We start from the raw sequence: 25,758 nt of genomic DNA on the forward strand, positions 1-25,758 counted from the left end.
AATGTGCGCCCTGTTTACTTCAGCATGTCGAACGTGGCCCGCAACACCATGGCTAGCGTGTGTTATATTTTTTTTTTTTTTTTTTCGTCTGGCAAAGGCGCAAACTCGGCGCTATCTGTTCAGTGCACCCGAAATGTAGGCCAGCAAGCTGTCAGCCAGTCAAGATAGCGTACAATGTACTGTAGTCTAGCAGCTCCAGCGTAAGACAGGACCTGCTCTATTCCAAAACTGCACACGCCAAAGCACCCCGATCGCCGCCAGTCACGCTGGCTGCGAGGCGCACACTTTTCACCACCATTACACCAGACTATATCCGCGCCTTAACAGTAATTAGATCAAAAGAGAGGCACATCTGTGCTCTGCACAACTGTCTTATTCAGTCATGTAGGAAAGAAACCAACATTAAGAGAGGCTCTGACATCCAACTTCTGAAACCAAATATGAAGGCTATGCGACATTCAGGCTTGAGTCCTGCAATTCCAGTGCTGAGCATGCATGTGCTGAAATGCCAGCATTTAATGACACAGAAACAAAGCGAAAGTTTGCCGATCATGCACTGCTGCATGGAACTCAATGCTTGATCAGCTACAGATGTGGCCACAAATGCACCGACAGCTGCCCAATATTTGTCAATGAAACCCACATGCACTTGCCCCGCACAACTGGGCAAGGCGACTGGCATGGTTATGGCAGGGTTACTAGTAAGACGTTGCTGTCTGGCCCACCGGTCCCAGCAATCCTTTGCAAAAACATGAGACTTCTGCATAGCTTTTCCAACATAGTTGCATTCCTTTAGTGTTCACAGGACTATTACAATATCTTTAAGCATAAGGATGGTAACCCGGATTAAACTCCTTTCATTAAACAGCTGCAGACTAACGAAGCCACACAACAACACAGACAGTGACATGCCAGTTGCAATGGTGGAAATGAGAGAACCAGTATCTACCATGCATGGTGCTAATCATGCTTTGGTGCTAACTAATGGCACTGACATCAGCACCTGTCAATATTTGGTGCAGTAATTTTGTCCAGTATTGCTCACAGCACCACTGAACACATCGCCTCATCCAGCCAACCACTTGTTCGCTTTGTATTGGGATATATGCTAGGCCACCTCACCCTATTTAGCTGCCTGCATTTGATCAACATACATTTAAACTTAATGCACAACAGTACACCTAGTCATTTCTGGATCTTAAGCTGCCCGCCAAATGTCAATGAGACCAATATGAACTGCAAACAATCGGCCCACCAAATTACAATAACAGCCAGACTAGCAGCAGTAATAGCAGTAACACTACTACCACACTCACTGCAAAAGACTCCACCCAAATGTCGGGCATAAATCTACATGGTTTGCTGCAATGCATTACTATCATAAATTTTGCTAAAGAAAGTTGACTGGTGTGTTCAAAGATGGGCTGCCATCCAAAGCACTTTTCCCCATCTTTGAATGGCTCCAGTTCTACACAATAAGATTGTATATTCCTTTCTTTTATTAGTTTTTCTACTTCAGAACAACAGTGCTTGGTTGAACCACCACTGCTTACATTTCAACCATGATGCCCATGGGCCTAAATAATCAAATTAAGTCAAAGAATGTCTCCATTGCTGGAGTGAGAGACAAATGGGGAATGTGTTGCTATGTACAACTATGCACCTTATTTATTAATGCTTTTGTATCAGTGTCCACACCTAAGAGACCAGTCACACTTTCTTGCTGGAAGAACAATCCAATGCAAGCTGGCGGCACACCTGAAATGCTGGAAAAAAAAAAGGCAAAACTAAGATGGCACAGCACTGTTAAAACATCAATACAGAATGAAACTAGGACCCAGGAGTGAGCATAAGTTGCGGATTGAACAATGCTCTAGGTCCCTGATACGGACAACTAGTAGACACCCCTTTTATAGGCATTTTCAACACTAGTATTAAACAGCACTCTGCAATCAGACACAAAGATTAACAGCAGGGTGCAAGGCGTCTGCAGCAACTGAATTGTGGAGAGAAAACATTAGCACACACACAGACACACACACACACATATATACACATAAAAAAAAATGTTGCAGTTTCATACGAAAGGCAAAGCATCGCATTGATTATGACAGCAAATTCTTAGACAGCTATATGAAGTAAGGATAGTAGTTTCATTGGCCATATAAACTTGTAGACACTTGCACAGTAACTAAATTAACATGCATGTTGTCACGCGTCCACAGGCAAACATGAACACACCTCCCTTGATGGCCGCAGCACTCCCTGTCAGAACGCTGGCGTGAGGAAGAGCAGCAGCAGCTAACAATTTGCCCTTCGTGCTGCCTCTCATTTCAACGTGAACTATTGTATTTACTCACATAATGATCGCACTTACTTGTCAAAAAAATTGATGCGAATTCAGGGGTGCGATCATTATGCTGGTTAAATTTCTCACCAAAGGAACATTTTCTTTTTTCATCCTGTATTTGCTGCGGGATGACAAGCAGGCAGCTGCAGCTGTCAGTGCGGGACACCAAAACAAAAATGGCAGCCGGCGGAGCAAGCCGAACGCGATTATTTTTCTTCTCGTGAGTACATTAGGCGCATTGAAACAGTTTCTTCCGTATCAGTAATGAGTAATATTGTTAATACCGGCAAGTTTGTGACAATAACGTAGCCATGTCCACTTTAAGAGGACAGAAACAGAGATGGGCACGCTTAGCTGCCAGTGACATAGAAACACATGGCGGGCATGCTGCGGCCACTGCGACATTTGTCTTCACTTCTATCCTAATATGGCACGTTTCCACTATGGGTGGGCAAATATGTTAGCTGCTTTACAAGCGTCGGCGTATGAATAGGGTACACTTCTAACGTATCAGTGTAAACGTGGCCACTATCGTTGCCACTCGCGATTTGTTGCATGCCCACGAGTGCAGACAAGAAGAATCGAAAGGCGCCCTTTATGTTGTTGTTGACCAAAACCATTATGAAGCCTACAAATAATAATGCCGAGGCAAGTTTGGTTGTAGCTTCTCTTTTTTTTTTTTTTTTTCGTGGAAGTGCAGGAAGTGATGAATGAAATGGGGCATCTGCTTAAAAATGTTGGGTGCGTGCAGACCACTTGGTATGTCTTCAAGAGTCATTTGCGTAGCATTCAACAGATGGTAAGCATGATCATCATTAGCTAGACTTGGCACATAACATATCACTGCAACAAGTTCAGGGTGTGATCATTACACGGGAAAGAAAAAAAATCGACGACAAACAAAAACGACAAGATTCAGGGGTGCGATCATTACGCGAGTGCGATCATTATGCAAGTAAATATGGTAAGCAGCAAGAACAGATGCATGTTGCAGCCCTGAAATGCACATGAGAATAAACTATGCCAACGTAAAATGCAATGGTGAAAATGCAAAGACATGCACCAGTTTATTTTGACTAGTTTACAATTAAATTTATATTGATGGCACAGAAAATAGAACTCTCATTTAAGAATTTTACGTAGTCCACATTTCTCCAACAGCAACAGAAGCTATACAAAACTCCGTAAGGGACAAGTTCAAAGTCACTTGACTAATTCTTTAAATAGGATCTGACCAAGGTTGCAGTTCTGTTCCACACAATGACCACTTTGACAGAGAAGAATACTAACACTTCAACCAGTTTAATAGTATGTACACACATGCAGGTGTGTGTGTGTGTGTGAGTGCGCGCGTGAAACCCTGTTGATTCGAAGTCGTAAAAGCACGAAAAATTTTGAGATACGCGGAGTATCAAGATAAACAAAATCGCAAAAATATGCGTCCACTGGCCACGCGTAGATCACATAAATTTTCAATGGTGCCAATATCCACTAACTTCTTGACAAAAGCTTGGTATACCAGAGAGCCGCATTCTTGGTCAATCTTTATCAGTGATACAATAACTTTCGCAATACTTCGTGTGACTCTGTACTAGACAAGTAGGAGTCTACGGCCAAGAGCCTTCCTGGCATTGCAGCAAGACAGCATGCTTGGTATTGAAAAAATTACAATTTTGATCCTAATGCAAGACTTCAAGCCCGCATCCAAGACGTTCAGAACTGGTTAACGACATGCAAAAAACTGATGCTGCTAATTTCTGCAGCATAACGGATTCCGCATAATTTCACTTAAAAAACTGAAACAAAACTGCAGAAGAGCACAAATGTCAGACCTTTAGCAGATATGCATGACTGATGCAACTGTTTACGCCATGCGAACATGATGTATCCTCATCAAGCCGCAGCCTCACTGAAACTGATACAACACTGTGGGCTCACATGCCCACCTGGTTTGGGTGCAGTGCATGGTCTCATCACACCTGCTGAAGAGCACTAATTATCTTGCTCAAGGTCACAATTAATACAGTGTAATCTCATTGGTGCATCACTGACAGCGTCCTAAATGAAAAAGGAAGAAAAGGCTCAAACCCAAGCTCACCACTCTTACGCAAGATCCACAGCGAACTGTGACAGCAAGCAAACCCGCACAATCTATAGAAAGGGGGATATAATAAGTAGGGAGCGGGGCGTTATGGTAGCAGCATCTGGCTCAGCTAGTGAGCTCGGCGCAGTACGATTGCGTGCTGCCGGGTGAAAAGCACTGTAAGCCATGATGCTCCATTGCTAGGAAACCAACGCACGTCGAGCTAGAGTATAGCAGAACTTACTGTATTTACTTGCATAATGATTGCACTCGCGTAATGATCGCACCCCTGAATTTTGTCGTCAAAATTCAATTTTTTAAAAATTTCCCGTGTAATGATCGCACCACGAACTTGCCGCAGCGATATGTCGTGTGCCAAGTCTAGCTAATAATGATCGCACTTACCATCTGTCGAATGCTACACGAACGACTCTTCACGACAAACCAGGCGGTCTGCACGCACCAAACATTCTTAAGCAGATGCCCCATTTCATTCCTTTCATCACTTTCCGCACTTCCATGACAAAAAAAAAAAGCTACAACCAAACTTGCCTTTATTATGTGTAGGCTTTATAATGGTTGTGGTCAACAATCGCAAAAAAGGCGCCTTTCGATTCTTCTCGTCTGCACTTGTGGGCACGCAACAAATCGCGAGCGGCAACGATAGTAGCCACGTTTACATTGATACGTTAGAAGTGTACCCTATTCATACGCCGACGCTTGTAACACAGCCAAGGTATTCACCCACCCTTAGCGGAAATGTGCTGTATTAGGATAGTAGTGAAGACATATGCCGCAGTTTCCGCAGCATGCCCGCCATGTGTTTCTATGTCACTGGCAGCTAAGCGCGCCCATCTCTGTTTCTGTCCTCTCAAAGTGGACATGGCTACGTTATTGTCACAAACTTGCCGGTATTAACAATATTATTCATTACTGATACGGAAGAAACTGTCTCAATGCGCGTAATGTACTCACGAGAAGAAAAATAATCGCGTTCGGCGAGTTCGTCTTGCTTCGCCAGCCGACTTTTTCTTTCTTTCTTTTTTTTTTTTCTTTTTTTCATTTTGCGTCCCACACTACATACAGTGGCAGCCGCCTATTTGTTGACCTGTTGTCATGCCGCAGCAAACGCGGTATGAAAAAAAATATTTTTTTCTCTTTTCGCGGGAAATTTAACCCCCGCGTAACGATCGCACCCCTGAATTTGCGTCAATTTTTTTGACAAAAAAGTCATTTGACAAGATCATTATGCGAGTAAATGCGGTACTTATTATCTCTCCATGCAAAAGGGAGCCCTACAATCCCACATTCATTGCAAAAAGTTTGGCAGAAATCGCACATTATTTCCTAGATAATGGGGCATATTGTAACAGTTGCTTGGGGCACTGGCTTCCCTCTCTGACACACCAGAATGTTTGTGGTCGGCACACTTCACCAGAAAGGACATCATGGCCTCTCCTGCAAGAGACTGTGCAACCCAGCACAACCCCAAGACGTGTAATGAGGTTGGTTCACGGCATCAATAGAAGGTCACCATGGCCACAGGATTCTGTTTTTACTTTTTGGTATTAGTATTGCAGCTGCAGACAAAGCATGGCAACCCTTTAGGTAGTGTAGTGGCTCTACCCTGGTATTTCTGCAGTTGAAATTTCAAGATATCCAAAGTCTAGTACAACACTGTCTCAAGAAAAGAGGTGACAACCGCATGAAATTGACATTGCAGCATGAAAAAAATTTCGTTGTAACTGTTACTTCAACACATCAAGAGTTCCCGAGGGGTTACTGTTTGGGAGGCTCTTACTGCGTCATCTCGCCAATCTAAAGATTTCCTTGAAATGGTGCTCACTTCAAACCTTTCCCAAGCAGTAAACAAGCCAACACGAGGCTCAAATATTCTTGACCTCTTTCTTGTTTCCAGTCCTGAGCTAATCCAATCCTTTTCATGTTGCAGTGGGCTGAGTGACCACAATCTCTTGTTCTTTAACCTGATGATTGACGTCTCCCCCCGTCAACCGTCCATCAAATACATCCGAGATTACAGTAAGGCTGACTTCGCGAGCATAAACTTCGACCTCGAACACTTTTTCACCACCTTTCAAGCGTCCATGGCTACCAGATCCGTGAACGAAAATTGGTGTCTTTTTAAGCACAAAATCTTATCGCTCATAGACGCCTACGTCCCACTCATCTGCATTCGCGGAGATTCCACAAAGCCATGGTATTCTAACTCGCTGCGTAAGCTATCACGAAAAAAGAAGCGCCTCTTCCGTAATGCCAATAACTCCGGATCACCTGTAAAATGGGAAAAATACTTCGGCATCCTTCGCGAATACACTAGATTATTGCGGTCATCCAAAAGAAAATTCTATAGTCACTATCTTCTAGAAATATTGCGTGTTAACCACAAGAAATTTTGGAATTTGCTACAGCCCAACAAAAACAGCTCCTACAACATATCTTTAAAAAGACAAGACGGCACAGACGTTCCGCTTTGCGAGCGACCAGACGCGATGAATTCCCACTTCACCTCAGTTTTCACCCACGAGCCAGCGGATAAGAGTATTATTTTACCGAGCCTAAATTTTATTCCAATGCCACCCGTAACCATCACATCTGAGGGAATTTCAAAGCTCATTGATAACCTCAAGCCGTCCACTTCACCCGGACCTGATAACATTTCTGCTAAAATACTCAAAGGCACGAAACATTTCACAAGCCAAATCCTGCAACTCATCTTCACCCAGTCCCTCAATACCAGTCAAATTCCGGATGACTGGAAATCAAGCAAGGTTGTGCCAATTTTTAAGAGCGGCGACCGTGCTGACCCCTCTAATTATCGTCCCATTTCACTAACATGCATCTCATGTAAGCTCTTCGAACATATACTCTACTCCCATATTGCTAATCACCTCGATCACAATTCTTTTTTCTTCCCCAAGCAGCATGGTTTCAGGGCAGGTTTCTCGTGCGAAACCCAACTTTTCGAATTTACAACCGATCTTCACCTTAATTTAGATTCTTCATTCCAAACAAACGTCATCTACTTAGATTTTTCAAAAGCATTTGACCGCGTTCCCCACCAACGTCTATTGTGTAAACTTGCATGCTTATCACTCGACCCTCTTATCTTATCCTGGATTCGCTGCTTTTTAACTAACCGCTCACAGTTCACAGTCGTCGCCAGCCATGCGTCTAAAACTACTGACGTTATCTCTGGAGTTCCCCAGGGGTCCGTCCTTGCTCCGCTTCTCTTCCTAATTTTCATCAACGACCTGCCATCTGGGATTTCGTCATCCATCCGTCTTTTTGCGGACGATTGCGTCATTTATCGCCGCATCTCCGATAATACCGACCAGGAATCATTGCAAGACGACCTAAACAAAATCCAGAAATGGTGTTCTGACTGGCTTATGCAGCTTAATATTTCAAAATGTAAATGCATGCACATTTCACGTAAACTTTCCACTACCCTTTTCCCGTACTCGCTGAACTCCACGGCGCTATCAGTAACAAACTCATACAGGTACCTAGGAGTCGAAATATCTAACAAGCTAACTTGGGTGGGCCATATCACGAAACTCTGTGCTAACACTTCCAGAACACTTGGTTTCATCCGAAGATCTCTGGCTATGTCCCCTCCATCCATCAGGCAACTAGCATACGAAACATACGTCCGCTCTAAAATGGAGTATGCCTCAGCCATATGGAACCCTCACCAGGTTTACTTGATTCAGTCGCTCGAAGCCATTCAGAACCGGGCAGCCCGCTTCATAACTTCCCAGTACTCACCTTGGCACAGCGTTACTGACATGAAATTGACTCTCGGACTCGAACCCCTAGCACTCCGCCGAAAACTGGCAATGCTCTGTCTTTTTCATAAATTATACTTTAACTTTCCTGCACTGCGCGAGAACTTATTACATGCTCCAATACGCTCATCTCACCGTTTGTTTAACTCCCTTAGCATACAGCGTTTGCATGGTTCTTCCAACGCCTTTAACAAATCCTTCCTCCCCATCGCCATAAAAGAATGGAACAATCTTCCCGAAGCCGTGGTTTTAGAGTCAAATCCCTCCAAATTTAGACAGTTACTATCAGACCATTTCAACCCAAAATAGTCACTTTTCCTCCCGTTTCCTCTCCCAGCAATCCGTCTTGCTTGTGTCATCGCCTATTTTTCCTTTTCTTCTTTTTTGCCACTTATGTTTAGCATGTTTCACATTTACGCGTACACTTTTCTTTTAATTTATTGCTACTCAGTTTGAGATATTTTCATTGTTCTGTTTATACCTGATGTTTTCTACAGTTTATTATTTATTTTTTCTGTTGCCTTTGTTTGCATTTCTTCTTTTTTTTTTTAGCTGATGTATGGCACTCTCACATCGCTGTTTCCCCCCCCTTATGTAATGTCCCCGAAGGGACCCTTAAGGGAATAATAAATGATGATGATGATATGTGAAAAGTAGATACACCTATTAAAATGATAACTGCTATGTCAATGCTTGAGCCGGCGCCTGGGATTTTTCAAGACAAAATAAGGAAAGTCTTGAGGAAGGAATGGCTTCAACTAAATCTTCAACATAAAAATTTGGAGGATGCTTAAGCTTTGTCTTTAAGAGTGGGACGTGATAGCATTCAAAGATGCCTGACTGCTTCTCACGCTTCCCGGCAACAGGAGCATATGTAACCATAATGTTTACCGGGAAACACTCGCAAACGCTAGGCACGAAAACGGGCTTTCTCGTAGAAACGCGGCCTCCTGCGTGGGCCGTGATGCGGCGGAGGCGAGCAGCATCTGGAAGTGCTACAAGGAAGTGGGTGTGCTGCTACGTGGACTCCTGAAGATATTCACACGCCGGCGCGCGAAAATGGTGGACGCCGTCAGTCGTCTATGAATTGTATAAATGCTGGAAAAGGGGTTTGTTTGAGTTTTCGCAGATCAGAATTATGTTTTCTCGTATATTCAAATTACAATCCGAGAGCTATCATGTCTGTAGGTTGTGTGCAAGTCATACTTCATGATTTTTCTACACTTGAGAAATACAATTAGTTCACTAAGTTCCTTGCGCCACATGGAGGGCCTGGGCATGGGTGGTTCTAAAATCTTTTTGCCGAAACAATGTCCGACATCGACGCCGGATTTTCTGCTACACGAGCTCCTTAATGCTATCACATTAATAATCAGCCATCTCAGGAATCGCATCACCTTTTCACTAACAACGTAGCAGCAGCCAAATATTTACCATATCACCTCTATATATATATATATATATATATATATATTACATATGGCCTCCGTTACGGCTGCAAGGGAAAAATTTACTGTATTATTTTAATATTGTACATCCTTACGAGACACGCTGTCTTGCAAACCTAGAAGGTTAGCCAGCAGTCAAGCAGGATGCGTGAGGAACATCTGCTTCATACGGTCCTTGCTTGTCCAGAGGCAACACAGGGCAGCCAGACCCAGGCCCACTCCTCCACCCATCATGCATCTCCGCAGGCCACCTGCCAAGAATCATCCATCCTCTTGCCGACTACATCACAGACACTCAAAAGACACCAAATGGGACATTAAAGGCTATTCCTGTATGTGGAAGCTTAATAAAAATGCCAAGAGCAGAAATTATGACAAGTTCTTCATGGACCACCAGGGCTCAACATGTCATTTTTTTACTAATATTCTAGATGATGCAGTCATGATACGTTTGTGAAAACAAGATATCTTTGCTCGCATAAATGAAGTTAAAACTTAAATCGCTCAAGTGAAACCTCAAAGCCTGTCTGCCTGGTGTTTCTTTTTATGCAGAACAATTTTCTTTTATCAGAAGTATTGAATTGAATTCTGGGGTTTTACATGCCAAAACCACAATTTGTTCATGAGGCATGCCATGGGCTATGGGGCCTGGTGAGGAGCCCTTTAACTGCAACGCCAGTGTGTTTCGTAGCACATTCATAGCATATCTCGAAAGTGGCACTAGTCTTGGAATTTCTGCTAAGCAGACATGACCTCACTCTTCATCAGCTTTGATTTCATAATGTGCCCCAAAGTGATAATTTAAAAAGGTCATTAGTATATTTAAGGTAATTAGCAAAATTATTGCTGACATTTTTTTTCCTGCTTATGTCCATCTAGCCATGTAGCCTATCTTCAAAAATGGCAGGGGCCTAGGCATGACAGTTTATTTTAAAATAAAGTGCTCTGCATAAAAAGAAATACATATATACATACAGTATGATCCTGCACAGTCCACTAAGGTCACTGGTATATAAACAACGAGGGCCTCGAATAGTTCCGTATGCTTAAGATGTCCTCACCAAGCAGCAGGTGCAAGGACAATGGCGCCATCTTCCTGCAGTTTAATGAAGAAACTGTATTATGACCCACCAACGAGACACGGTGTACTTGAGGTTTACAGCACGTGGCCCACCAGTGGTTCATGATGCACAGTAATAGGGACTTCAGAACACCTTCACTGAATTTGTTAATTAAGCCTCTGCAAATGACATACACACTTTGGAAAACCACAGAAAGAGTTCTCACACGGTAGTGACTTATGTGAAAACAGCAGTGTTGGAACAAGACCTTTCAGTTGAAGCACTATGAAGCACTACGATAGAATCTGCAGGTTAACCACTGTTGCAATGAACAACATACACTCGTCACAATAATTACCCAGGTGACTACAGGTTGCGCAAGGATTGAGCCATACTGTTCATGCTCCAATGCTCAAAAAGACGAGGACACTTTCTCCAGAGCATTGGGGCACTTTAGATGCATTGAAATCCCAATTACACAGCCTAGAGCTACAAGCATGCATACAATGCACTAAATAATTATGACAAAAAGCGCACACCAGTGACTGCATCTGTCCAGGTGGGTCTAGATTGACAAATATTGCAGTGAATTAAAAAGTACACAGGGCACCCTAACTTTTTCGTTACCGCTACAAATGTGCTTAATTATGGGGCTTTCATGTATTGACATTTTATTTCAAGCGGAAAGTCACAGCATATACTGCGAAACTTAAATTATAGCCTCATCATTGCAGTCTTGAATGTATGTATAGTAGTAAAAATTGCTAAGAGAATTTTTTAGAATTCTTATGTGAAACTTCAAAGAAGCTGTTCAAGGAACACAACTGATAGAAATATTTCACTATTTTTAGCATACCTACTAAGGGTAAAAGAACCTGAAGTGTGCAAAATATACACTTGGTTCCTAGTTCCCAACTACTGTGAGTCAGATCACGTGAAAAATAGTATGAAGATTTGTTGACATCAATACTAGACATAGTGATCATGTTATGCAAGAAAGCAATACCTTCGCAGATATGAAAACAGTCAAGTTCCTATTGTACAGGGAGCATTTGTTTTTTACTCGTTGCAGCAGGTACCTGGTTTGTTTTTTACTGCATTATTAGGCTCACAAAGCAATTGTTGTCAGGTCAGGGAGCTTGCAGAAGCTTCCCAATACTTGATCATTGCATTTGATCAGCTTTTCTGTACAATCAAGGTGGTTTAGTGTGCATTCAACTGGCGTTGGGGCCTCCACATGCATTGTTCAGCTCCTGTACAGTGCTGTACAGTAATGTGGAGTGTTGCACAATATTGTACAGTAATGAATAAGGACACTTCCACAGGCGATGTTTAAAACGTAAGAGATTCGAAAACTAGTCACGCTTCAGTCAAACATTGGTCTGAAATCGACTGCATGCTCTTTTGTGGGTGAAAACTCCACATTACGGGAAGGATTGCTCATCATTTGTGTAGTCGCCAACTGATAAATCAGACACTGATTATCTGGACATGTTCGGTAATTTTGACAGCTTTGCAGCACCGCCAATGGCCTCATAGACTTCATGTGTAAAGACGACCAATATTTAGGGCAGCCGCCAGCTCAGCATTCGATTACTCGGACTCCGTCCGTGGACTCTGATGCCATTATCTCCTCTGGCAACCTTGACAAGACATCAAGTATGGCCTCAGAGATTACACATTAGATGGTAATCCCTCAGGCCTTGCTTGAGGGGCCTTAGGATGTTCATAAAATGATCTTTTTTGGATACATTGTTTTTTTTCAGACATTCGACAGTTCGGACTTATTTACGTTCCTCGTGGAGTCCGAATTATCGGTCGTCGACTGTATATGCTATCGAAGCACCGACGGATAAAAGCTACCCTTGGTGGAAAAAATAAAGTTGCACTTGATATTAGTTGAACACAATTACGAAAATAACATGCACTCATGAGCATCTACCACTGTTCGAGAAATTATTAAAACAGCCTAATGTTGGATTGCAAAATTGACAACCTGAGAGAAGCTTCTGTGTCTTCATTGTTGTTGTCATTCAAAAATTATGTTGCCGAGCCAACCAAAGCACAAATTTTTAATCTTTTTACTAAAGTGCTAAGAGAAGCACAGAAGGCTAGTTTGAATTATACCTCCAGTCAAAGTTTTATTTTTCCAGACTAGGCAATCCTCCGAAAGTTGTCAAGCCTAACAAATAGTTAAAAGTTCAGTCACTTCAGACGGTGCATGATGTTGCTAGTAAAAGAACTCCCAACGAAAATGTCTACCCATGCATAGAAAAACTGTTGATCAAATTGACTGATTTCTATAGGCACTGCAACAAGAGTTAAATCAGCATTAAAAATGAAAAAATTCGTAGCAAAGTTCTTGTAAAAGTACAAGAATCAACTCAATATAACTCACTGCTTGACTTGTAAAGAAGCCCTGTAAGAGTTCCTGCAGCTAGGGTGTTGAGCTCATCATCTGCACCTCGTGCAAATGACAGCAGCACTCCAAATCCACTGTACATCACCGCTGAAATGCAAAAAAGCACCAAAGCCAGTCATCATCATTCTGATTTATCCCTGCTCAATACACAATCCATGCTACTACCTTACTATCATTCAGTCAAGCTCAACACATATGCACAGCAATATTAAGAGCATTAAACAAACAACCAAAGCTTCATGTACAAGTCAGTAATGCAACATTAGACAGTTTTAGGACAATTGCTGTGAAGCTTATATGTGCCCTTAACATATAGCACCTCATTACCTCATATAGCACTCATTACTTAGCTTCACGGGCTCACATTTATTTTGTTGCCTTCAAAATGCAATTTTGTTGAATATCGAGAATGGCAGAGTAGTCGCATTTTTAAAAAAAACTGATATTTGCATGCACCATACCACAGTTGAGAATTGCAGCATGAGGGCTTGTTTTTACACCCCAGCATAAAGGGCTGTGGTACATTGAACCATGTGCGAATCAAAGCATGTACTATTAGTGAGGTACCCTGTGACATAAGTCAAGCCCAGTATGTACATCATTATAAATTCTCACCTATGACACCCAGAACATTTGCCGACCCAGCACCTCCCTTGGTTATGAAGTTGAGCATTCTAAAACAAAAAGAATACCAACATATGTTAGCAGTTATACTTCAAAATGTGTCAAAAGTTTCTTATAAATTCAGAGAGCATGCGGTACACACTCTTGCATAAAAAAAATTTTGTATCACTTGTGACCAAACCTACTGCTGGCCTTTGTGACAGGCCAGCATATGGTACTCTACAACTCTAAAGCTTGTCACGTTCCTCTCACCTTAACGTGACAAGATGCAAAATATACAGGTGCAGATAGCCAATTTGATTGCAGCAACTGGCCACATGACTATGCCTTCGGTATCATTTTCATATGTAGTCTCAAACTGAACCACGAACTGTCATCTACACATACACACAGCTACATTTTGCACTAAACACAAAGCCCAGACAATGCTACTTATAAAGCACTTCTCAGTTGTTTACCAATGTGTAGGCCATCCACAAGATATGTAGTGTTCTTTTAAAAGCTGTAATGGGAAGACCATGGCGACACCTATAGCAGGTGTCTTCCAGGTTTACTGAAGAAATCCAGCTTATGGAGCTTTTTGGAGTTGCAGGGGTTCAATCCACTGGATGTGGATAGATTTGCATTCAATGTAACTGTACAGTTTGCTGTGTATTGTCACTGCAGCTTCACAACATTTAGTTATTGTTCAATATAAGGAATCTTTAGATATAACTAGATTTGATATAATCTGGTTTGATTGTATCTAGACTTTAAGATAGCTCAGAAGGCATCGTCAAGTCAGTGAATAAATTATGCAGCTTCACACAGTTTGTTGATAAAAGCACCATGGTAGTATCTCAGTGATACGTTTAGCCAATACGAATGCCAGGGTGATACAAATTCACGAAAGTTCCCAGCTGAAACCCAATGGGCACAACTTTAAATTTGTCATGTGATCCGGACAGATTTTAGCACCATTACGAGCAATCCAAATTCACGAGCCACGACTGCCAACAGTCAGACAAGGGGCAAAGAAGCTATGACAGTCTCAAGTTCCTTTTTGTTAAATTTACTAGCTGTTGCAGTGAGAAGGCATGTCTAGTTGAGTAGTCGACCAGTCCCTTCAGCGCTGTTGAGGCTCTTGCCATCTAGCTATAGCACCCCCCATTGGTGCCTTCACCGCATGGCCTACTTGTCAGCTGAGTGATTTGCATGCCATTCTGTGTGCGCTCTCAGTCCTCCACCATGCTTCCACGTGACTATGCATTGCCACTGCTATGATCAGCGTTCATGCTATCTGCATCCTGCAAACATCAAGCTGCAGAAGCCTCCCAGATAGGCTGTTGCACCAGTGTGAACAAATGCATGTGCGATTCTGCAGGTCTGGTTCACAGGCATCAGATTGTGGAAGTTGAAACCAGTGATGTTGAGTGGTTCAGCAGCAAAGAGTGGCAATGGCCAACAGCTGATATGCTGCACGTGGTGGCTATTTATTTGGGAAGGCACACCAGCCCAATTTCACAGCAAAACTGTTAAGGTGCATATCCACTACAGTTAAACCTGGATGTAACGAACCTATATGTAACGAATTCCTGGATTTAACGAAGTTTTTGAATTCCCCAATGCTGCCCCCATTGAAGTCCATGTATTTTCGACCTTGATGTAACGAACACGTTGCGGCGGTTAGCCTTGATGTAACGAACTCGCAAAGCTGATCAGTCATTACTTTTTGCACTTTTAAGGAAAATTCGGCCGAAGGAATGCTCTAGATTATTGAATATTAATACTGTAAGGAGCCAGCAGCTACGCGAACGCCAGGGATTGCCACGACCGAGCAAAGTTAGCGATGATGATGATGATGGCGGCGACTAGCGCCGCTCCGTGCCTAACGTAGCAGTCTTTTCAGGCTTTGCTTGTCTAGCGTGACACCAGGTGGCATTGGTATCGGCAGCTGATTTCTCTTGCAGAATTATTTTGTTTAATATGGATTTGAGGACAAGCATTCTTATTTTGTGATTTTCATTTGTTTCAACGGCTTAGACACACTTATGTGTAAGAATTCACTTGAAAAGCAACGCTGATAGCCGGTTCTTTCATTGCCAGGGCACGGGAAGGGAGAGGGGGAGGGACGATGACGAACGGCACTCCATGACGAACAACGATGCGTCACTTTTTTTTCTTTCTCTATGGATGCGTTGCATTCGCCATGTTGAGTGTTGTCCTGCATTCTGCACGTGTTGTTAAGAATGGCCATACGGGGTGGCAACGTGCCAGCTTTCAGCCCGCTGCACGTGTTCCAAGCCCACCAGTCGGTGCGCCCTTCCGAGAGCTGCGAACGGCCGGCAGCCACGAGGCGCGTGATCAACTCCGGAAATTGGTACTTGGCCGCACCACCCGGGACAAAGCAGTTCTACGAGGCCCTCAGACGTCGGCACTGAAAGCTGGGCAGTACCGAGAACTGCGGATGACCGGCAGCCACGTGGCGCGCGGTCAGTTCAGGAATGTGGCACTCCGCTGCGCCACACCAGACGGAGCACAGTTCTACGAAGCCCTCGGTCGTCGACTCCGGAGCCTTTGTGTGTATGGGTTCGCACCTGTGTGTTTGCGTGTGTGTGGGCGTAAACGATACTGCAGAACGACCCCCCTCGGTCGTTGACTCCGAAGCCTTAGTGCGGGGCGGCGGCAAGTTTACAATGCTTGGACGAACCTTCCCGACCATTCCTGCTCCGACATACCCCATCCTCCAAGTCGGCACACCTCATCCTCCAAGCCGACACACCTCACCCTCCATTCCTGCTCCGTCCTCGTCCGAACGATGACGTCGAACTATGACGTCAAGCGGAGAGCTTATAAGCAGCGTTTGCCGGCTGCTAGGGAGTGCTCGTGTCGTGATCATTGTCGGGAGCTGACTGCTCTGTCATACTAGAAATGTACTAGTGAGCTGTGTGCTCGTAAACTGTTTGCTGTATGTTAGTTTTGCGGGCTCCATATGGGAGTCGCGCTAGTCTGCCAATGTATCCTGCTTAAACTGTTAATATGTAAATAAATCCTGTTCACCGAGTTCCTGTCTACGACCTTCATCTCCTTCAAATGGTGGCAGCGGCGAGATAGTCCGACGACTCCTACATCTGGTCGACAGCGGTAGGACCGTCCGCCAAATCTTACAGTGTGCGTGTGTCAACTGTGCTCTGGTACTGGTTTGTCCGACTTGTTTTGGAGGTGCTAGGCCTGCCTGTCGGCGTGTAGTCGTGCATCTCCGCTTGTAACTGCGTCGTCGGTTGGTCGTGATGAGTTCTACTGCCAGAAAACGAAAAGTTCTGTCTTTTGAAGACAAACTCGCAATTTTAAATGCAGTCTCCGCGGGCGAGAAGAAGAAGGACGTTGCCGCCCGTTTCAGCATTCCAGCGAGCACACTGTCAACGATTTTGAGTGCGGAACACAGCATCAGAAATGCAGTGGAGTCGGGAACAAGCTCGAAGAAAAAAAGACTGAAGCTGTCCACATACACTGATGTGGACAAGGCAGTGTTCACGTGGTTTTTGGACACACAAGCCAGAAATGTACCCATAAGTGGCGCGATCTTACAACAGAAGGCAAAGGATTTTGCGTGTATCTTGGGCCATGATGATTTCAAGGCAAGCAACGGGTGGCTGCAGGGATTTGAGAGCCGGCACGGTGTCGTCGGAAGAGTAATCAGCGGCGAATCTGCCTCCGCAGACAGTGATGCTGCTGCTTCGTGGGTGGCTGACAAGCTGCCTGGAATCCTCAGTCGCTTCGAGGCAGCTGATGTCTACAATGCTGACGAGACAGCTCTATTTTATCAAATGCTTCCGGGCCGCACGCTAGCGTTAAAAGGCGATGACTGCCGCGGTGGAAAGCAGAGCAAGCTCCGCATAACGATTCTGCTGTGTGCCAACCTCGACGGCACAGACAAGCGAGTCCCGGGAACGAAGCGTATGCCCGTGAAGTATGTGGCGAATTCCAAAGCGTGGATGACTCGGCCAATATTTTCTGAGTGGTTAAAGGAATTTAACCAGGACGTCAAGCGGCAAGGCCGTCAAGTTTGCCTACTGCTGGACAATTGCTCGGCGCACCACGTCGAGGGCCTGCAGCTGTCGAACATCGAACTGCATTACTTCCCCACCAACTGCACGTCCCTAATACAACCCCTGGACAAAGGGGTCATTAACAGTTTTAAATGCTGTTACCGGCGCCGACTAATCCTGAAGATACTTCTCGACATCCGTCTGGAACGGGAGATGAAGATCGACATTTATCAAGCAGTCGAGATGCTTGCTGCCTCCTGGCAAGAGGTCAGGGCAGAAGTTATCGCGAATTGCTTTTTAAAGGCCGGAATAGCCAAAAACGCACGGGCTGGTGCCGACGAGGAGGAGGAGGAAGACCTTTCTACTCCGTCCGATGTGGCCGAAGCGTGGAACGAGCTATGTACTAACGGTGGTGTACCCGACGACGTTGAACTGACTGACTTTTTGTTTGCCGACAACGCCGCCATGGCTACAGAAGAAATGTCTGATGTAGCAGTAGCTGAAAGCGTGCAAAATCCCGATGGCGGTGATGATGGTGCCTGTGAGGCAGATCCGTGTGACGTGCCTACTGCAAAGGAGGTGATGAACGCAATGGACGTTATGCGCCGTTTCGTCGGCTCGCTCGAAGATGAAGGAGCTCTACGCGATTTAGCTTCTTTGGAGCAGAGTGTTGTGCCTTCACTCGTGCCGAAGAAGCAAGCAGCAATTACAGTTTTTTGGTGTAAAATAAATGCTTGAAGGGTGAGTTCACCTTCACGGATATCTTGAGCTATTTGGTTTCGTTTCTGCATCATTCGTACGAGCCTTCACGAGGAAACCTGCATGTAACGAAAACCTGCATGTAACGAAAAATTGCGAGCTTTTGTCAACTTCGTTATGTCCAGGTTTAACTGTAGTGAAAAAATATGCGCAGCGCGCCAGTGGCGTCACAACGCATGATGCAAAAGCTGCCTGGCGGCACCTTTTTCATGCCACGGGAAGGACCGGTCCTGGACCGATTTTTCAGTGGTGACAAGCGAGCCACGAACACCGGAGGCCAAGAAAAGTGGCCCCTTCAGTAACGTGCACGGGGGAAGACTGGTGCAATGCCGACCTGCCCGACCGCTTGATTTGTACTCGTATTTGGTATCAACCAGACCGCTCACTTCATACTATTGTCTGTCCATGTCAGCTCTCGCTTGCGCTTTTTTTTTGTTTGTTTGGTTTGGTCTCGTTCGTGCTTGTTTTGATTGTCATGGTTTGCAATTGTTTGTTACAATGATGAATCTAAACCGAGACATCCCGGTGGAAAGGTTTTAGAAGACAGTACACCATATCCCTTTCTGTATGACAAGACAGACCCGGAATACAAGGATGCGGAGGCGACACCCGGTACCTCATTCTCCTTGTCTTTTGAATGCAGTGACGCCGCAACAAAAGGGAGTACACCAACATGATTATGATTAGTGGCAACTACGCCGTCATCTTCATAAGACATAACTCGCAATAAGAATGAAGGACAAAGAATGCAAACAAAGTGCCAATCTGTCAGCAGACGAAGGAAAAAGCGCACGACATTTTGCACCTACACGCAGTGCAAAAGAAAGGTGGCGAGATTTTTATGCTGCCACGTGACTGCCACAGCGGCACGCCACCAGTTGGTGTGGGCGCTCTGCAGCAGCTGTATTTGCCGCCACCGGTGCTTCACATGCATTTTTCTGCTAGTGTTTATGCTACTTCATGTCTATTTTAAGGCGCCTCTCATATTGAAACAGTGTCAGCGCAAAACATGCCCGACTTTCAACTTCATCTTCTCCACATACCATCATCCGTTGTACATGTTCTTCATCTGTATATATCATCACCAGCAGCACAGCTTGATCCTCGTGATAGTAGCATGAGCTCAGCTGGAATAAAGCGCTTCCTTACAAGTGGTGGAGGTGCGGGGCTCTCGTTGATACAGGAGCTGCCATTTCGATTATTCATGCTGACTTTTGTTCCCGCCTCCGAAAAGTGACCATGCCTGACTCCAGCCCTTATCTTTGTGCAGCGACCAACACTATTATTCCGCCAATCGCGCAGTGTACTGTTCGGGTGTCCATAGGCATAATTCGTCACCACATTGTTTTTGAGGTATTTAGTGAGTGTACCCACAAACTCATCTTGGAGTGGGACTTCTGATCTTCCATGTCCGCTTCTATCTTGTCGTCAGCGCCTCATACAACTGGATGCCACCGGCAATTCTCTTCCTAACCATGAAGAACGCATTCGTCTCGTCACCTCCTCCGATTACGTTCTTTGGCCATTTAGAGAAGAGATTATAAGTGTCAACTCCTGCAACATTGTGGATGGCGACGTACTCATTCTACCCTACGGCCATACCCTATCTCGAGGGATTCTGATTACCCCTGGCCTTATTCACTTCTCTCAGGAGTCTGCATTGCTTACTGCCTTAAACCAAACTCCCGAACCCCAACTGTTGCCTCGTGGATCAACTGTCACTTGCGCTGTTGACACTCATCCCACTGCAAATGTCACACTTTCGACACGCCACCAGAGTCAAGATCGCCGCCAAGTAATGCCTCTTCCACACCTTGTTGCCAACCATGAGCCCTGACCACTATTAACAAACACCGTTCCTTGTTCAACATCAATTTGCCCGTCCTCGGCATGACTACCGCCGCTACTCAGCGCATAGACTGATGGCTCCTGCATTGTTCAGCGGCGGTCATATCGCATGTCTCTTACAGAGCGCAAGATCATCGATGAAAACGTATCAGACATGCTTAGACGAAATATCATACGTCCTTCCTCGAGTCCCTGGTGCTCCCCAGTTGTTCTAGTGCAGAAGAAAGACGGCTCAGCGTGTTCTTGTGTCGATTACCATGCACTGAACGAAAAAACGAACCAAGATGTTTACCCCCTGCCATGGATCGACGATGCACTAGATTCGCTCCACAGTGCCGAACATTTTTCTAGCCTTGACCTTAGACCAGGCTACTGGCAAATACCGATGTCCGAATCCGACAAAGAATAAACAGCGTCTGCTACCCCTGATGGGCTCTTCTACGAGTTCAATGTGATGCCTTTTGGACTCTGCAATGCGCCTACCACCTTCGAACACATGATCAAGAATGTCTTGCGTGGTTTGAAATGGAAAACCTGTCTATGCTGTCTCGATAACATTGTAGTGTTTTCAACCACGTTCTCACATTTGCAACGTCTTGATGAAGTCCTTGCCTGTCTTGAAAACGCTGGCCTGCAGCTCAACACAAAAAATGCAGTTTCGCCAGCAAGACCATCAAAGTTCTGGGGCACATAGTCAGCAAAGAACGTATTCGACCGGACCCTGAGATGCTCGCTGCCGTATTCGAATTTTGCCGTCCGCCGCATCAAAAAGACCTGCGCTGTTTTCTCGGACTTGCTTCTTACTTCCGGTGCTTCATACCCAACTTTGCTGCGCTTGCGGCCCCACTCCATCAACTCCTTGCCAGTAATGCGCCCTTCGTTTGGTCCGACGAATGTGAACATGCTTTTCTGGCTTTTAAACATTCACCGACGTCAGACCCAGTACTAGGCCACTTTGATCTGAGCGCGCCCACCGTCCTTCCCACTGATGCTAGCAGTCATGGTCTCGGTGCCATTCTACTGCAATGTGACAACACCTTCCGCGAACGAGTAATTGCTTACACTAGTCGTACACTAACCACTGCAGAGAAGAATTACACTATAACCGAGCAGGAGTGCCTTGATGTTGTTTGGGCAGTGCAAAAATTTCGGCCATATTTTCACGGCCGCCATTTCACAGTTGTTACCGACCATAATGCACTGTGCTGGCTTTCATCGCTAAAGAATTTATCAGGTCGCCTGGGTTGCTGGGTGCTTCGCCTACAGGACTACGATTTCAATGTCACCGACAGACCTGGAAAGAAGCATCAAGACGCCGATGCCCTATCTCGCTACCCTCTGCCGAATCATGACGATTCACCATCGCCTCTCCGTACTAGCGTACGTCCTGAGTCCTCTTCATCGGCTTTACCAATTGCAACCCTCGGCTGGCTAAGACCCGACAGCACATCTGTCCTTGTGTCCCACCAACGTATCAACCCATACTGCCAAACTATTCTCCAACGCATGGAAGGTTCTTCGTCACCTCAGAACGTCCGACTTTGTCAACAACTTAATTCAAGCTGCGCAATGGGGCTTCACACCGCTACATTTATCACATCGATGGCAACAAATCGGTACTGGTCATACCACGTTCTCTGCAACGTGAGGTGCTTGAAGCCTTTCACGATCATCTGACAGCCGGTCATCTAGGCTACCACAAGACTTACAACAGAATACAAAGTCGCTGCTCCTGGCCTGTCTTCAGCCGTTGCGAAGTACATTGCATCCTGCGTTCGTTGTCAAAGCCGCAAATGACCAACAACAGCTCCTTCTAGCTCTTAACAACCTCCGCCTTGTCCCACTTCGCCTTTCGAAGTAGTTGGAATAGACTTGTACGGTCGTCTTCCCACGACCTCACATGGCAATCGTTGGATTGTAACGGCCGTAGACCGCATAACATGCTACGCGGAGACAGCATCTCTACCATCCTGGACTGCTGCTGAAGTCGCCGATTTCATTCTACACAACATTTTCTTACGCCATCGCATTCCGTACATTCTCCTCAGCGACTGCAGCAGAGTCTTCCTCTCTTCTATCCTTACCGAAGTTCTGCGTGCCTCTAACGCAATTCACAAGACAATTTCCAGTTACCATCCACAGACCAACGGCTTGACGGAGCGTTTTCATGAATCATCGTACCCTGTCCGACATGATTGCGATCTACATCCGCCCCGACCGCCAAAATGGGATGCAATCCTGCCGCTCGTGACATTTGCCTATAACACGGCTACGCAACGTACCACCGGCTTTTCACCTTTTTTTTCCTCGTCTATGGCCATTCACCAAGTTTCGTTCTTGATGTATCGCTCCTTTCGACTCCTGTACCCCAAGCAGCTCCTTTCTCGGAACAGTTTCTGTCTCGCCTCGCCGACTGCCATCGCCTCGCCCGCCTTAACACCTGCATCTCCCAGGACGCTTGCAAGTTTTGTTACAACTCAACCCACCATGCTGTTACTTTTTCTCCTGGCGATGAAATTCTTTGACTCCTGTGCACGTTCCCGAATAATGCGAAAAATTTCTCACACGTTTTATTGGACCTTACACGGTCACTGAGCAGACATCACCTGTCAATTACCGCGTCTCACCCCTTAGAATGCCGTCCGATTCCCATTGCCATGGGACAGAGATAGTGCATGTTTCTCACTTAAAACCATATACTCGATGCATCTCATAATACTTCCGCGCAGCCAGGCGGCCGCTTCCACAGCAAGAGGGACTTAGTGTGAGCGCAACACATGCCTGACTTTCAACTTCATCATCTCCACATATAATCGTCCATTGTACATCTTCTTCATCTGTATATATCATCACCAGCAGCACAGCTTCATTCTCATGGTAGAGGCACGAGCTCGGCTGGAATAAAGCGGTTCCTTACAATACACTTAATTTTGACAGGACCACAACGTCCATTCAAATAAACCGGAAGTTTGAATTAGGTGGATCCGAATCAACGAGATTCCACTGTATGTGTTTAAGGTGATATGAACATTTGATGCAGGCCCATGAGATTCATGTCAAGATTCTACTGTATCCGCATGACAGATTATGAAACGGCTAAAACTGCATGCTTTATCATTTATTTAGACAGAATGGCATTACCAAGGTTGTGCAGTACTTTGTTATTGACTTTTAGTATTGACTTTTCTGCACATTTACCTGAAGTATGCCTTTCACATCATAGCTGATGAGATTTACCTTTAATACAATCTGTGACAAACTTACTCAGTTTCAGCAGTATCATGGAAACCATGTTGTATTATAGCTATTTGAATAAAGAAAAAAAATATGCAGAGCACAGCAGCACTAGCTTAAACTCAAAACATCTTGAACCCCTCATCAAAGGCACCCAACAGTGATGCAGGAAAAATGCAGAAGAAAAAAAACTTGATGGAAGGGTGAAAAAAGGGGGGGGGACATTTGCTAGAACCACTCCGTGTGAAAAAAAAAAAGCGGATCAACCCACTGAGTACGTCGCACACTGCCAGTGTGCCCTGCAAGGCTTGTTTCTCGTAGGCCTCTGTAGAATCCTGCTACTCCACCAAAGGCTGCCCCTGTACCAAGGATATTGCGGCAATCAAAACAGTGCTCAAAACACAAGAAATAAATGTCATTACTCTCGCTCTCTCAAAACAAAAGAGAAACAACTCAGTAGCCTCAACAAAAAATTCACATGCATTTTTACGATGAATCTTGTAGTTTCAAGACTTCACATTGCAGACAATATCGAGCACCTGCTGAATTCTGATGTGCAGCTGCATTTCTTTCAATGCAAAGCCACAAACAAATTAGAAGTGCTTCTTAAAGACATGAATGATTCCCTTAATCTCGCGTTGACACATCAAGGACCTGCAACCTGTGAACTAACAGAGGCATTCTTCATTAGGAAACACAAAGACGCATGCGTCAGCCAGGAATTACTAACTTTACACGACATGGAATATTACTACATTGATAAGTTGTTTTAGATTGCTTGTGTCAATCGAGAAAGCATCACACCTGCTGTTTTTGTATCTTCCTAGGATGCTGCGTGGTGGTTTGGTTGCGGTTTTTTCTGCAGTCTTTGCTCTGTTCTCTTTACTTCCTTTTGTATGTGTATATATTCAGGGCAAATCCCAATAAACATTCAGCTGTGAGACGGCACTTGTGCCGTGCATTTCCTTCTTTGTCCCTTGTGTTTGCGTAGAATTTTCATAACCATGAATCCAACATTCCAACTAGCCCAATTAGCTGTCTTGATTCATGGATTTCAGTATGTGCAGTGCAATCTAGCATCTGAAGTCACAATACAAGAATTCGTCCAATTCCTGACACGGCCCTGTTGTTGCTCAGCAAGTCATCACTCTTCTGACTGCATTAATTTTATAAAAAACAATGCTTTATGTCGCATTGTTATTGTGCCTACCTTGGAGTTCCTGGAATTTCACATGCCATATAAACTTACCACCAGTCATACTTTGTTACTCATGCTTCACATGTCTCTCAAGGCTCAGATGCACTGAAAAGTGCCAGTGTGAAATCAATGTTAAACTACACTCACCAACCATTACTGAACCACCGATTTGTGAGAAGGCCAATTCAAAGCGCCCCCGTTGCCGTGATGCACCCTCTGGAAAAATCCATTCTGGTCCACCCTGCATCCCAATAAATAAACACACAAATAAATAAATAAACAAATAAGCAGTTCTTAGGTACATGACACAAGCAAAATTTGTCAGTCCATCTCCACTGTCACACATACTAAGACTACTTATCTGTCACATATACTACCACTACTTATAGACCCTTTTCACGGTGATCCTATGGGCGCCGCCATGTTTGATCACGTGGCGACACGTCCATTGCTTGCATCAGCTGCCTCCATTGCCTCAGTGTTTACAATAAATATGAATGGCACCCCGGTGCGGCTCAGCAAACCTGTTTCAGCAGATATCGTAGACAGTGACTGGATGGACGACACGAAGCTTTGGCCACCACTTCAAAGGACATGCAAGCGCTTTCAGAGTTCATTATGCCTTGTCCAAACAGCACGAGCAGCATGTACAGTGCTTGTACTGGAAGTGGGGCTAGGAATTTATTCTAAACTGTCCAAAATTTGCACTTGTGAATTAAATCAGGATCAGTGTGTTTTGCTCTTCATTCTTTGTTTGGCTAACACCTTGAAGCAGCGGCTTGTCGTATTTCTGACTCGTTACTTTCTGCCCAATCACTCACAGGTGTGCTCAGCTTGTGATAGATCTGTTCTTGCTGCGCATGAGGCTTGCAGCGTAAATGTTCTGTACTTTGT

The 25,758-nt window shown here is 44.8% G+C and overlaps 1 protein-coding gene across 1 annotated transcript in view; it reads right to left on the minus strand.

The window, feature by feature from the left end:
• Positions 1-1,638: 1,638 nt before the first annotated feature.
• Tim23 (translocase of inner mitochondrial membrane 23) overlaps positions 1,639-25,758 on the minus strand; it is a 35,160-nt gene continuing 11,040 nt past the window's right edge. The window contains exons 3-8 of the mRNA XM_050192059.3: positions 25,012-25,105; positions 23,938-24,025; positions 13,789-13,847; positions 13,150-13,260; positions 9,786-9,941; positions 1,639-1,766 (exon numbers count right to left, since the gene is read on the minus strand). Of these exons, the coding sequence (XP_050048016.1) occupies positions 9,826-9,941; positions 13,150-13,260; positions 13,789-13,847; positions 23,938-24,025; positions 25,012-25,105 (468 nt within the window). The 3' untranslated portion in view covers positions 1,639-1,766; positions 9,786-9,825. The remainder of the gene's footprint in view (positions 1,767-9,785; positions 9,942-13,149; positions 13,261-13,788; positions 13,848-23,937; positions 24,026-25,011; positions 25,106-25,758) is intronic.

Source organism: Dermacentor andersoni, chromosome 1 (genome assembly GCF_023375885.2).
Source record: "Dermacentor andersoni chromosome 1, qqDerAnde1_hic_scaffold, whole genome shotgun sequence".
NCBI classification, from domain to species: Eukaryota; Metazoa; Arthropoda; class Arachnida; order Ixodida; family Ixodidae; genus Dermacentor; species Dermacentor andersoni.